The sequence below is a fragment of the Diabrotica virgifera genome, chromosome 1 (genome assembly GCF_917563875.1).
Source record: "Diabrotica virgifera virgifera chromosome 1, PGI_DIABVI_V3a".
Lineage (NCBI taxonomy): Eukaryota > Metazoa > Arthropoda > Insecta > Coleoptera > Chrysomelidae > Diabrotica > Diabrotica virgifera.
In genome coordinates, this window is record NC_065443.1 from 159,516,443 (window position 1) to 159,530,837 (window position 14,395).

The 14,395-nt window shown below is 31.6% G+C and overlaps 1 protein-coding gene across 6 annotated transcripts in view; it reads right to left on the bottom strand.

The window, feature by feature from the left end:
* Window positions 1-5,566, bottom strand: part of LOC114332012 (uncharacterized) — a 431,454-nt gene extending 425,888 nt beyond the window's left edge. For 4 of the 6 annotated variants that reach the window (XM_050645467.1, XM_050645481.1, XM_050645474.1 and 1 more), the window contains exon 1: window positions 5,096-5,565. In XM_050645467.1, coding sequence (XP_050501424.1) covers window positions 5,096-5,277 — 182 coding nt within the window. In that variant the 5' untranslated portion in view covers window positions 5,278-5,565. Of the gene's footprint in view, window positions 1-5,095 lie in introns of all 6 variants that reach the window. The other 2 variants (XR_007696787.1, XR_007696778.1) reach the window with 1 other exon arrangement.
* Between the last annotated feature and the right edge of the window lie 8,829 nt (window positions 5,567-14,395).

Below are 14,395 nucleotides of genomic sequence, written 5' to 3' on the forward strand. Positions count from 1 at the left end.
GAAAATTTGCAGCATTAGGTACCTAGCGTCATGTGTACTGTGTACTGTGTGTGTTGAGTGTCTTTGCAAAGTCGACGTCATTGTCTTTGCAAAAAGACGCTAATTGTATCCGAACGTCAGCGGTCCCTCCGGTGAGTACCGATCCCACAAGGACAGAAACTATTTTCATTTATTAATTTATAATAAACGAAATATTTCTGACCCTGGTGAGATTCGAACTCAAGACCATTCGGGCCTTTCGATCCAAAGGTAGGCGCTCTTACCATTCAGTCACAGAGGGGGTCATCAAAAATTATTGTTATGTGTGCAAACGTTAATATTTTACCAATTTAGATTAAATAATGGTATTAATTAAAATTAAGTCATATTTTAATTAATTTTACTTTGAGCTTCGCAATTCACATAATTTCAGAATTCAAATTCAAATTTTTACCAGAAAAATCATTTTGCCGAAATTTCAAAGTATACCCCTAATTTTGTTTTTCATCCTCTTTTCAAATGCAAAAATCCATTTAAAAAAAAATTAATATACAAGGTGTTTTTTTTGGGTTGGAACATTTATATAATATTTTTTAATCCGGACCTGGATTTTTTATAATTTTAATTAAATTTATGGACTGGACACCTAAAAAAATATTCGCGTGTTAAATATAAAATCAATATACAGTGTGGTTGACAAGTTGTAAGCTGTATTTCAATTTTTTTCTACTTGGAGCTCTCGCAATTCACTTAATTTCAGAATTCAAATTCCAAATTTCACCAGAAAAATCATTTTGCCGAAAATTCGAAGTATACCATTGAATTTAGTTTTTTATCCTCTTTTCAACTGAAAAATCCATTTTAAAAAAAATTAATGTACAATGTGTTGTTTTGGGGTCGGAACATTTTTCCAATATTTTTTAAGCCGAACCTGGATTTTTTACAATTGTAAATAAATTAATTTATTGTACGCCTTAAATGATATTTGCATGCCATAAATAAACAGTGTGGTCAAAAAGTTATGAACCAATTAAGAAAATGGCAAAATAGATAAAACACCCAGTATCTTTGTTATTAATGGAGTAAGACCCATTAAGTATGGTATTTTTGAGACCGCCTAAGTATCCTATTTCTACAGTTTACGTATGTTACTTTACCAATGAAACACCCTGTATATCGTACTAGTGACGTCATCCCTCTGGGCGTTATGCAGTAATCGATAATTTTTTTAAATGAGAATATTGGTCGTGTGATGGCTCATTCGAAAGATTATTCAATGCTCTATTCGCTAATATAAACATTAACATAATTATTTATACGAGGTGCTCAAAAAAAATTTTTTAAATTAAATTACTTGAGACAAAAAGAAGAATGTATATAATTTATTTAATTCGAAATACATTTTTTGCAAAATGCGTGCAAAACGAGCGTGCAAAAATGTCTACTTTCGCGCACGCATTTTAGTTTAGAAAGTTTCACTTTTCCGCACGCGTGTTACTTTTCCGCACGCGGTTTTTACTTTTCCGCACACGTGTTCCTGTTTTAATGAAATTAACGCGAAAATTGGATGAAATAAAATTATTTTGACATAATATTCGAAAGTCAAATCGGTAGACAATAACAGTCGTTTTGAATTATCGTGATGGAAACCAAGATTGTCGTCATGTTAACTAATTATATTGAAAGTTTAGTTTTGACAACCTTGTCAAAGAATTAATTTGTGTATGTATTTTCATATTAATTAAATTAATTGATTAAGATTTGGTGTGCAGTAAAATTAGGAAACAAAATAACAGATTTGTTTACAGTCAACAAAGGTCTACGACAAGGATGTTGCATATCACCGAGTCTGTTTAAGATTTATATCGCCAAAGCCCTTGCAATATGGAAAAGAAAATGCGGTGGAATGGGCATCCAAATCGACGACAACACCTGCCTGTACACCCTTCAGTTTGCAGACGATCAGATAATATGTGCAAACGATAAAGAAGATTTGGAATATATGACTAGCAAATTGAAGGAAGAATACGAAAAATGGGGACTGCAGATGAATGTAGAAAAAACACAATATTTATGCCTAAGTGAGGATTCAACTGATATGATATTGGACAATAATCAGAAAATAACTAGCTGTGATAAATATAAGTATTTGGGCATTAATTTCAACAAGGAAGGTACTGACGATGCAGAAATTAAGAGCAGAATAAATAAAGCAAGAACGATAATTAAATCATTGAACGGAGTTTTATGGAGTACCGATATAGGGAAACAAAGAAAAATGCGAATATACAATACCATGATTAAGAGCACATTGGTATACGGATCCGAAACATGGAGAATAAAGGAACACCTAAAACGAAAATTAGAAGCTACTGAGATGGACGCCCTAAGAAGAGCAAGTAGAACATCGAGAAATGGACCGGGTTAGAAATGAGGAAGTAAAGCGGAGAATGAATTTACAAGAAACGGTTGTAGAATGCACTGAGAAGAAACAATTAACGTGGTACGGGCATGTTCAGAGAATGGGGGAGGAAAGACTGCCAAAGAAAATTATGAAATGGATACCCACAGAAAACAGAAAAAAAGGAAGGCCAAGAACGACATGGATATAAGGAGTAAGACGATCAATGAGTGTACGAGGATTAGAAGATGAAAACTGCAATGATAGAAGATATTGGCAACAAGGCATCGGACAACGTCGGAGGACGTTTTTGAACCCGAATTTATATATATATATATATATATATATATATATATATATATATATATATATTAAGATTTGGTAATTTTTTAAAGACTCTTAGAAAAAATATTGCTCCTAACTCTTGCAGAAAGTCTCTTTTCCGCACTCGACTGCTTGCCGAACTCCCGCTTCGCGTCGTTCGGCAAACTGCAGTCGCGTGCGGAAAAGAATGACTTTCTGCACTTGTTAGGAAAATAACTATTACTGTTGTCCGAAAACAAGAAATAAATATTTGTTTGGTAAATAGATATTTTTTTACACTTACATTCAATATTAAAGCTGCCACCCACGTGCCTTTTAGCAGTTTAAACATTTAACTTAAGCGACAAGCAGTGTTTATTTTTAAAATTAACATTTTTTTCTGTTTTCTGACAGCAGTAAAATGTAATTAGCATTAAATAAATTAGATACATTCTTCTTATTGTCTCAATTAATTTAATTCAAAAAAATTGTTTTGACACCCTGTGTAAATAATTATGTTAATATTTATATTATTGAATAGAGAATTGAAGAGACTTTCGAATAAGCGAATACGACCCCTATTCTCATTTAAAAAAATCATCGATTACGTCATTACGCCCAGATGGATGATGTCACTAGTATGATATATATTCCATCAAATTATAATCTAACAATAAAAATCGACCTGTTTCGGGATTTATCTCCAGATTCGCCCATTCTCGAGAAAATGAATTTATTCCAACTTAAACGTCCTCACTGTATTATGTTTGTAATAAAATTGTTAAAAATTTTTTTTTTTTCAATGGAGTTTTCTTGATTTTGTATTTATTTTTCTCATAAACTAATCACTATAAGTATTATGTGTTATACATTTTTGAAATCATTACAACGAGGAGAATCCAAATATCAAATAAAAAAAGGTGGTAGTAATTTAAAAAAATTTAAGGGATGGTACGGGGGTGAAGGGGTGACTTTCCCAGCAAGCTTAAATATGGCATAATGTCTCCTCCTTCAATTATTATTTGACGTATTTTTGCGCTTTTCCTAAAAATTAGTGCTTCAAAAGTTATTTAGGGTGGATAGTTTTATCCGAAGAGCACTGTATGTGTGTCACATAATACTCCATTTAGTTGTCTTAAGCAATGTCTGGTTTGACCTAGCCTGTTCTTTATATGTATCTTCAGTTGTAGTGCCGTCTCTAGAAATAGTGGAGCCTAGATACTTGAAAATTTTGGTGTTCTTAATTTTTTGATCATCTGAGATTTCGAGATCCGGGGCGTCATCCGATCCCATCATTATGTACTCTGTCTTATTGAAGTTGATTTCTAATTGTTTTTATTTATTGATAATTATTTTGTAAACAGTGACATTAACTACTATTTTTTTATGAACTCATTACGATCACAAATAGTGGGGAGTAAACGCGTATCATAAGAACTCATACTTTTTTAATGCCAGCAACAACAGAAACATAAAAGTCATGTAAAACGAAGTAATATAATTAGTACAAGTAATCCATGATTAGCATGATAACCACAAAAAATTTTGAAATACTAAATTATTAAGAAAAGTTTTACTAGCCTAATCAGTTTAAATAAAATATGCTACATCATCTAATAGAAATAACCAGACCAGTAAGTCACTACCAACTGAGAAACCACATCGAAAGGTAATAGCTGATTATGCTCCCAAGCTTTAAGGTATTTCACGACACACGACATGTGGATAGAGTATACTTAAGTTAACAAGTAAAAAACGTTTATCTTTTTCTCATCCCTGCGTAACATATTCACATTTTTCATTAAAATCTGTAGCACCTGTCAACGAAACTGATACTTCGGCGATCTCACGGAAGTATTTTCTTTGCTGTCCCCAATATTTAATTTGGAGCAATTAAAAGTGAATTTGACTATTTAGTACTTTACATAATATTTAAAACAGCAGAGGTGAAAACCCTACGAAAAATCGATGGTAAGACACTATGGGATAAAGCTAGAAGTGCAGATATACGACGGAGATGCAAGTTAGACAAAATTAATAACTGGCTAAAAAACAGAAGTGTAGAATGGAACGACCACATAAGCCGAATGATAACAAATAAATAGAGTAGTAAGTATGGCGAGAGACGGTTCCCCAATAAGAAGATGATCAGTGAGAAGACCACGAAAATGACGGAATGATAACTAGGGGCACATTAAAAAACAGACAGAGTCATGTTCATTAAGACATAATATTTAAATTCCGTATTTCATAATTCCATAATATACCATAAAAATTATTAACATTTTTTTTTATTTGTATGTTATAACTAATTTTTTGTTGTTATAAAGCTACTTATTTACTAAAAAAATCAAGAAAAAATAAAAAAAATATTTCTTACTATTTATCTTATTTCTTTTTGCAAATAGTTACCTTTTCCTTTGGGACCCATAAGCCAAAACATAGCATACTCCAGATATAATCCCAGCGACAACACTAACTCCTAGCCCTGTTGAAACGGCAAACGACACCATATCTGCAGGCATTTTCCAAATACCCTCCCGCACTAAAAACACTTTTTCTTGTAAAATCCATTCAATAAAAATTTTTCTCATAAAATCAACTACAGGCAAAACCTCTACGAAGACGATGAACGCGAAATATTCACAAACTTTTGTTTACTTTTAGTGCGATCGCGTAACAATTCTTCTTCCGATACATTTCTACATGCATTCACTGGGTCTCGTCCAAAGAAGTATTTGAAGCATTTAAAAAATGCGACGACTAGATGCAGATACTTAAATCTAACAGCATCCGTAGAAAGGAAACAGATAAGAAAGTTCCGAGCACTAGGAGTTGGTGGAAGTCACGAGATAAGTAATGTTGGACGGCACTTGACGCGTATCGACCTTGTGAAGGTAAATACAAAATACATTTTTAGCGATTGGCGGGTAAGAAAGTTATCTAAGGATTCAAAAATAGAGGGAGTGTCAGTGCCTAAAGCCTTATAATATAAATATTTTTATTATTACTTTGAAAATATTAATGTGAAAATATTAATTTTATGAACCTTGAAATGTATGTTAATCTATTTTAATTTTATTAATTTAGTCTAAATGCAAAACTGTGTTAATTAAAATCAATTATATATTTAAATGCTTACAAATTATGTTTGTTTTTAAATATATTTGATTATTTCATTCATAAGAGCTTCGGAATTTTTTTCATCACGTGTTTAATTCTGTCCAACAGATTGTTCTTATACTGGGGCTAAACAACTTAAAATCCTCTTCGGGTCGTGAAATTAAAACTGTTAAGCTGTTACTCGGGATACCAATCGATAATTTTAGAGCTCTCGTGTAGTTACTACTGCTAATTTTTTTCGATAATTTCCCGTCGTCAAGTATTACTTCAGATGCACTTCGTTACTACGCAAAAATACATTCTGTGACATTATTGACAATTAATGTTTTATAGCTTGTCACAGAGAACATCAAGAAACAGGTTTAGCAAATATTCAGGCAAAGATATCAACAATATATTAGTTAAAATGATTTAAAAAACAGTTTTATTCATGAAATAATCTTACCGAGTTACTCTCGAGCTGTCAAAAATTATCGATTTGTTTTGCCCTCATGACACTTTGACATAATTTTGCTCCCTTCGGGTCGTGAAATTAAAACTATCACTCAGGATACAAATCGATAATTTTAGAGCTCTCGTGTAACATTTTCTTTTTGATAATTTCCAGTCATTAAGTAACACGTCAGATGTCTTTCGTTGTTACGCAAATTAATTTTAAATTTATATATACATTTATATATGTCCTTTTCAATTCTGATGGACAAACTCAACGGTTTCTTATGGATTTTTGGCTGCTGATTACGAATTTCGAGGGTGGATTTCGATCCGAGTGGTCAAAAAATTGTTATAGACAAAAATCAAATAATAAAAAATTATTATCAAAAATTTAATTGTTTATAAATTGTTTATAAGGCTCTGGCTCATAAACTAAAAGATATATAAAAGAATATTTCAAATAAAATTTGTCCGTAAATAAAAAACGAAGAAAATAACGTTTATTAAACGTAAATCCAACACTTAGAACTCAGGATATTGTAAAATTAGTGCACAATGCAAATTGCAAATTGAAAATTGCAAAAGTAGTATTTTTCGAAGCTTTATCGATCGTAACTCAGGTTCTATGCATGCAAATGAGCCCTGGAAGATCTCATTTTAAAGCTCTATTAATAGGATTCCAAACAAAGTTTGTCAAATTACTTTATCTTCATTTGTTTAAAAGTTATACCCGTTTGAAATTATAATTTTCTTTAAAAAATTGTACATTAATTTGTTTATAAGGGTTTCAAGTAAATTTAAGCTGTAAACATTTATACTTTAATTAAAAATTATGATAGAAGAACTCAAAAGGGACATTTTGAGCTTTTTAAAATGTTCGTAAGTTTAGTTTGGGTCAAGATATCGATATTTTATTGGCGCGCTATGAGGCGCAAAATCGGTTCACAGTCAAGTATGTAAGTATTTTTCGACGCTTTATCGATCGTAACTCGGCTTCTACGCATGCAAATGAGCCAATATGTGATATCCATATAAAAATGGATCCAGTTCTTTTACAGCATCATCATTGCATATAAAACGAGCATTTATGTTGTGGCGGCATACACACAATTGACGTGCCTTGATAATGTTGCAAAAGAACTAGATCCACTTTGTATGGATATCATATAGATAATTAGACTCTGAATCCCCAGAAAGTTTTAGTTTTACTGCCTACAAGAACAGACTTAGTACCACCATGTAACTGTAAAAATTGCTCTAAGAACTTATGCAGATGTAAAAAAGTTGAGATTCTCTGTATATCTCGATGCCGATGCATGAAAGATAATGTTTCTAAAAATAGTATTAATAAATAATATTAACTTACTTTTTAGTTATATTTCTGAAATATTAGTTTTTAATATTCTTTTTTATTTAGTACAAAAAATAGAAGACAAAGTAAATATGTAGAATGAAAGGTGATACGAGGTACAGTATGATGATTTAATTATAAGAATTATATGATAAAATTTTATTAGGATCTTCAAAAATGAAAAATGAAGATAACGTATATAGGGCAGTCAATGAGAGCAAGAACAGAGGTTATTACCTCTGAATTCTATCCTACTGCTGGGATTTTAATGAAATTTTAGGAATAGCCTGAAAATATCTCCTTATTCAAAGTCTACCCTATGCCGATGTGTGCTTTTGACTTGGGGGCGGTTCCCACCCCTTCTCGGATGTGGAAAATTTTTTGGTTAAACAGCTACGGAAGTTGCTAGAGAACCTAATTCTAAGCAAAAACTGTTTGAGTTATTCGTGGATGAAAATTGGCCATTTTCATTGAAATATAACACCTTTTCAAACGGTTTTTTGCGAATACCTTAAAAACAATGCATCTAACTAAAAAAATTATATAAAACATTTTTGTAGCTCATAAAAAATCAAAGAGATTTGTTCCTTCGTCAATCTTCTAGTTATAACACAAAACGATATATGGTAGGTAAAAAGTTTGTTGTTTTGGTGCATGCTCAAATCAGTGTATTCAACTTGAAATAACAGAGAAACGGTCGATTTGAGGTGTATAATGCTACCAATACCTTTTATTGTGCTTGAAAAGTCCTTTCAAATATGCAATATTAAATGCCCATTACATTCAAACTAAGCGAGATAGGCTGCAAACAATTGATGACTAACGAATTTTAAGAAAAAAATTGAGAAGAATATTTAACTTCTCATCCACAAGAATTTAAATACGTCGTTTTCCTTCTACAATACATTTTACTACAGTGTTATTTTTATGTTCAAAAAGTTGAGCGGGTTTAAAATGAATGGTTTTTGAAAAAAATTAAGATCAAATTATAGAGCGCATATTTAAATTTTCTTAAAAATCTTCCTTTTTCTCCATGTAACTTGAAAATTATAAGAGATACTCTATAAAAAATAAAATCAAAATGTTTATCCAGAAGAAACCTACATTTTTGTATGGCATTTTTTTTGATATCTCTTATCGTTTTCTAGTTACATGGAGAAATAGGAAGATTTTTAAGAAAATTTAAAAATGCGCTCAATAATTTTATCTTATTTTTTTCAAAAACCATTTAATTTAAACCCGCTCAACTTTTTGAACATAAAAAGAACACTATAGTAAAGTGTATTGTAGAAGGAAAACGATGCATTTAAATTCTTGTGGATGAGGGGTAATATATTTCTCATTTTTTTCTTAAAATACGTTAGTCTACAAATTTTTTACAGTTTGTCTCGCATAGTTTGAATGTAATCGACATTTAATATTGCTTAATTTATAGGTCTTTTTAAGCACAACAAAAGTTATTGGTGCCATTATTCACCTAAAATCGACCGTTTCTGTGTTATTTCAAGTTAAATACACTGATTTGAGCATGCACCAAGAAAACAAGTTTTTTTCACTTACCATATCTCTTTTTGTGTTATAACTAGAAGATTCATAAAGGAAAGAATCTCTTTATTATTTTATAAGCTACAAAAATGTTTTATATAGTTTTTTAGTTAGATGCATAGTTTTTAAGGTATTCGCAAAAAACCGTTTGAGAAGGATTTATGTTTCAATGAAAATGGCCAATTTTCAACCAGGAATAACTCAAAAAATATTGGGTTTTCGAAAAAAAAATTATAGAACAGTTTTTGCTTAGTGTTAGGTTCTCTATCTACTTCCGTAATTATTTAAGCAAAAAAATTTCCACCCCCGAGAAGGGGTGGGAACCGCCCCCAAGACAAAAGCACACATCAGCATAGGGTAGCAACAACTTATATTTCTATTGAGTACATAGATAAAAGAGTATTTATTATAACGTCAGTTTATATTCATATTATGGATGAAGTAAGTCCAGTGGACCAAAATTCTACAATGTAGTAGACCAGTGGTTCTTAACCTTTTCAAAGCTGGGGAACACTTGACAAATTTTGAAAAAGTCGCGAAACACCATTGTGTTATTTTATAGGAAACACTAAATAAGGGGTGCAAATGTAAATACAAATGTAAATAAAACACGTTCTTTAACTGCAAATACATGCAAAAACAAAATATAAGATTAAAAACATATTCTAAAAATAGAAATTAACAAAAAATATGTAGATTAGTAAATACATTTTATTACATTCTATTTTACAATTAGATGTATGGGCATAACTAACATAATAACATAAAAATTACACAAATTTAGTGCGACACTTGAGCCTGATGAGTGATGACTTTTGCAAATTTTAGCAATGTCCGGTCTAATATGCGATAGCGCTACCCTCATTTCTTCATCAATATTCCCAAGTCTTTCACGTTTCTTTGTTTTTATGTTTGTGAAGGTTGAAAAACCTAATTCACACAAGTTGCAAACTGTAGTAAGTACTTAATACCTTTAATGCTCTTGTAGAAAGAAGTCGGTGTTCAGCTTGCACAGAAATCCAAGATTCTTCAAGAGACATTTCAGAAAACTTTAGTTTCAGAGTGCGATCCGTTGACAAGCTTACTAACGTACTAACTCTTCTTCCTCTTGTAATGATAGCTGGTATTTCGACATATTAATCGAGATAAAAGGATTTCGAATCCAATCGTAATTATCTGTATTTAGGGAAGGAAAGTAGTGATCAATTTTTTCTTCTAATAGCGTCAAATGTTCAATGATAACGGATTTCATCTCTTCAATATTTGCGCTAATACTGGGAAACATATCCAATGTACCTTTTTCTAATATGCGATTTTTCCAAAGAGATATTTTCTTGTCAGTGGATTCGTCAACTTGCAATGTAAACTTTTCTCGTGTCATAATACCAAAAACTGTACTTTCAATATCGTCTGACATATATTTAATTCTATTTGTTATTGTATCGTCGGAGTGGGGAATTTTCATAATTTCTTTTTTTGCATCCTCACCAAACATAATTTTTACCATTTCTGCACATGCTGGTCATACCAAAGATTCAGCAATAGTATGCGGTTTCAACCTTATTGCTGTTAATTCAGCCATTTTATAAAAAGCTTATTGTGCTTTGTCAGAAATTTTAATAATTTTTTCAAAACTTCTTACCTGCTTTTCTTGCACGTTCAACAATCTTTGAAAATATGCTTTGCTTTTAGAACTAAGATTGGCATGTTTCGTTGAAAAATGGCGTTTTAGTTTAGCGGGGACCATTGCCGAATTTGATAAATTTTCACCACGCACAAGACAATTTGGCATGGGACAATTTTCATCATCTGTAAAGCCATAACTCAAATATTCTTCCGAATACTGGCGATTAACTTTTTTGGTTGGTTGGGAAATGGGAAGCTGTCCCTCCACAGAAGTACTGGTACCTGCTCCATAGTTTATATCTTGTGCATCGTCAGAACTACGTTTTCTTTTAATAAGGAATTTGTCCATTGCTGCAATGCGAAAAAAATTTTATTTTAAAAGGTGATTAGTTACAAAAGTAAATTAACAGTATTCATCGTTGTTGTTAGCTCTAAGTAACCTTATTTTTATTTGAACTTGCTGTTAAATCTTAAATAAACTAACCTAAATTACTTACCTATACTGGAATTTAAAACTCAATAAAAATAGTGCGTCGTTTTCGGCGAGAAACGGTTGCGTGCACGTGACAAATAGGGCGTATTTAAGGAAAACAAATGAGCAATCTTAAGCTTGGAGTTCGCACCACTACCGAAGATCGAGACCAGCAGTGTTGCCAGGTACACCAGAAAACAGGTAACCGGGTAACCGCGACAATAAATACACGCATAGCATACGCCGGCGAGATTGTCAAGAGAATTTTTCATTCTTCCCGATCTCTTGAAAGCGACACAATTTCACGTTTGTCTGCGAGATTAACGTATATTTTTCGCGGAACACTTGCAACACATTCGCGGAACACCTGTGTTCCGCGGAACACCGGTTAAGAATCACTCTAGTAGACTAAAATACTACAATGCAGCGAAAAACGAGTTAGCACCCAGGTGGGGTGAGGTATATTTCGTCAGCAATGAATGGGTTAATTAGGTCTATACCAATTGTTTCCATCTTTTAATATCATGCGCGAATATAATCCAGTGTTGCCCTGCCACCGTTCTTATGTTATCTATCCATCTCTTTTCAGGCTTTCCCACGCTTCTTGTTGTCCTCCATTCTAGGATTTTCCGTATCCGCCTGTTATCGTCATATTTGGCATGGGGCCTGCCTAGCGCCATTTAATTTTTGTGATTTTTTCCAGGACATCCCTGGTCTTCGTTCTACGTCTTATTTCGATGTTTCTAATCTTGTTTATCCGTGATATTCCACGCTACAAACAGTACGCGCAACTTCCCTGACAATTTTTTTGCATTTTTTTAATCTGTGCACTGTATGTTATTGGATACGGCAAGAACGAAATAAACAACGTATTACGAATATGGTAAATGGTAAACGCAAAATTGTCATTTTACTGACTTTTTCTAAACTTAATGTGTATAAGCCGTATTTTTAAATTTCTAACGTCATAACTGGGAGTACAAAGAATGCAATATTAATATATGTTTAATATATACAACACCGAGTAGTAAAATTATGTATTATACTCTATATTATAGACCCCAACATTGTTATAGACCCTAACACGTAATTTTTTATCCACTGCTTTACAAAAGCCACCCGTATAGGTTATTAATGCCTGGTTGCACCAACAGATCTTAAGCTCATGCTTAGCTAAGCTCTGCTTATAGATAGGACCACCGGAAGTATCACTTACGTTGCACCATAATTTTGGATTCTTACCTTGTTAACAAGTATATCTATTATTATATTATGATATTCCTCTTATATTTTATTGTAATTATATTACATTAATTCTTATGATATTCTCGGCTTAAGCCTAAGATCTGTTGGTGCAACCAGGCATAAGTAACTATTATTATCCTTTCGTGTTAGAGTCACAACTCCAGGTCGTATTGTATGGTTGTGTTGACTACATTTTTAATCACATCACTAAAACAATGGGTATTTCTCGTAAAGAAGGACGGAATTTTCAAAATTAGCTAAATAAATTATTGAAACAGAATCAACTTAACCTTAACTGATATAATATTCTAATTATTTCTCTCAATATTTCTATTATAGATATGACCGAAATATTCGTTTTTCTTTTTTATATAACGTTGACTTCAATATTTAGCAGAACCTTGAAGCACCGCGCACCGTTTTTTATAGACAAGCCAACAATTATATATAATTTTACTTTTAACGGTTATACTTCTTTCTTATTAACTCGTTTAATTTAGTAATAACACTAACCGTACGATTAGAACTGTACGAAATAATTATAAATATTTTGTATAAAAATATTAGTATTTATATAAAATATCAGAAGTTGACCGATACCCAAGGAAAGCTTTTTAAATATAGCACTAAGAATAAGTAATTTAACCAATTTAGAGGCCCCAAGATTAACTAAGGTAACAAAAATTTATAGATCTAAATAGGCAAATCAAAAAACAATCTGACCCCAAAAAAAATAAAGGTAGGATGAAAAATTGGGAACAGACAGTAGAAATTGTCTATTATTTTAATTTAAGAAAAAGTTTATCATTCTACATCTCTCCTCCATTTTACAAAAATTGGGAAATACCCCCTTCTCGGTGGGTGGAAAAACAACTCTTGTTCTATAAAGTATTTTCACTAGAACCAATGAAACTTATAGATCATATACAATACATAAGTAAAGTAACTTGAGAAGCGATAACGATTAATTTTATTTGGGATGCTAATTAGGGGGTGATTTTCGCGATTCTTTTTACCAAAAAATAAAAGGGCTCGACAATATTTTGAGCGTAACTCACTTACTTTTAATTTTGGGTTTTTAAAAACAAAAATAAATATTTTTTAAACACAAAAGTTGTTGAGTTTCCCCGAAAAGTGCTCCGTTTTTTTGGGTTAAAATATTCGATTTGGAATTTGACGAATAAGAACCTACTTTCATTAGCTACAACTCAGCTTTTACTTTGTCTACAGACGTCATACATATACAGTTTTTTTCCTTTTTATAAGCTATATTGTTGCTAAGAATATTTTTTCGGTAAAATACTTACTTTTTGAAGTTACCTGCGAAAATCGTCCAAAAACGGTTTTTTTTTTGTTAAAAATGAACATATTCACTCGCAAATAACTCAAAAAGTATTAACTTAGTGAAAAAACTCTATAGAACAAAAGTTGCTTAGATTTAGTCATTTTATTCAATTCCGGACTTATTTGGAATGTATATTTTTTCATATTTTTCACCCCCGAGATGGAGGTATTTCCCAATTTTTCTAAAGCGGAGTGGATGTAAAAGTGTAAACATTTTCTTATAAAAATAGATATGTACTTTCAACTACGTATCCGCAAATTTTAATTCTTTCTTTTCTGCTTTATTTTTTAAAGGTTTTCGTAAACATTTTTACTCGGAAGTCAATATTTTTTTTTCAGCAGAAGTAAATGACATAACCAGTGGGTTGTCATACAGGACAGAAGACAGAGTATCTCGTAGAGTATCACATATTATGATAGAAATGGATACAACGTACTAAATTTCAAAAATCTAACGAGGTTAAGTACATTTCCTATTCCATGCTTTTACAATTTTTTTTGAATTTCAAACAATTTTACTTTCAATTTTATTAAACGTTTTCATTTTTGTTATAGAATATGCTAGTTTTTG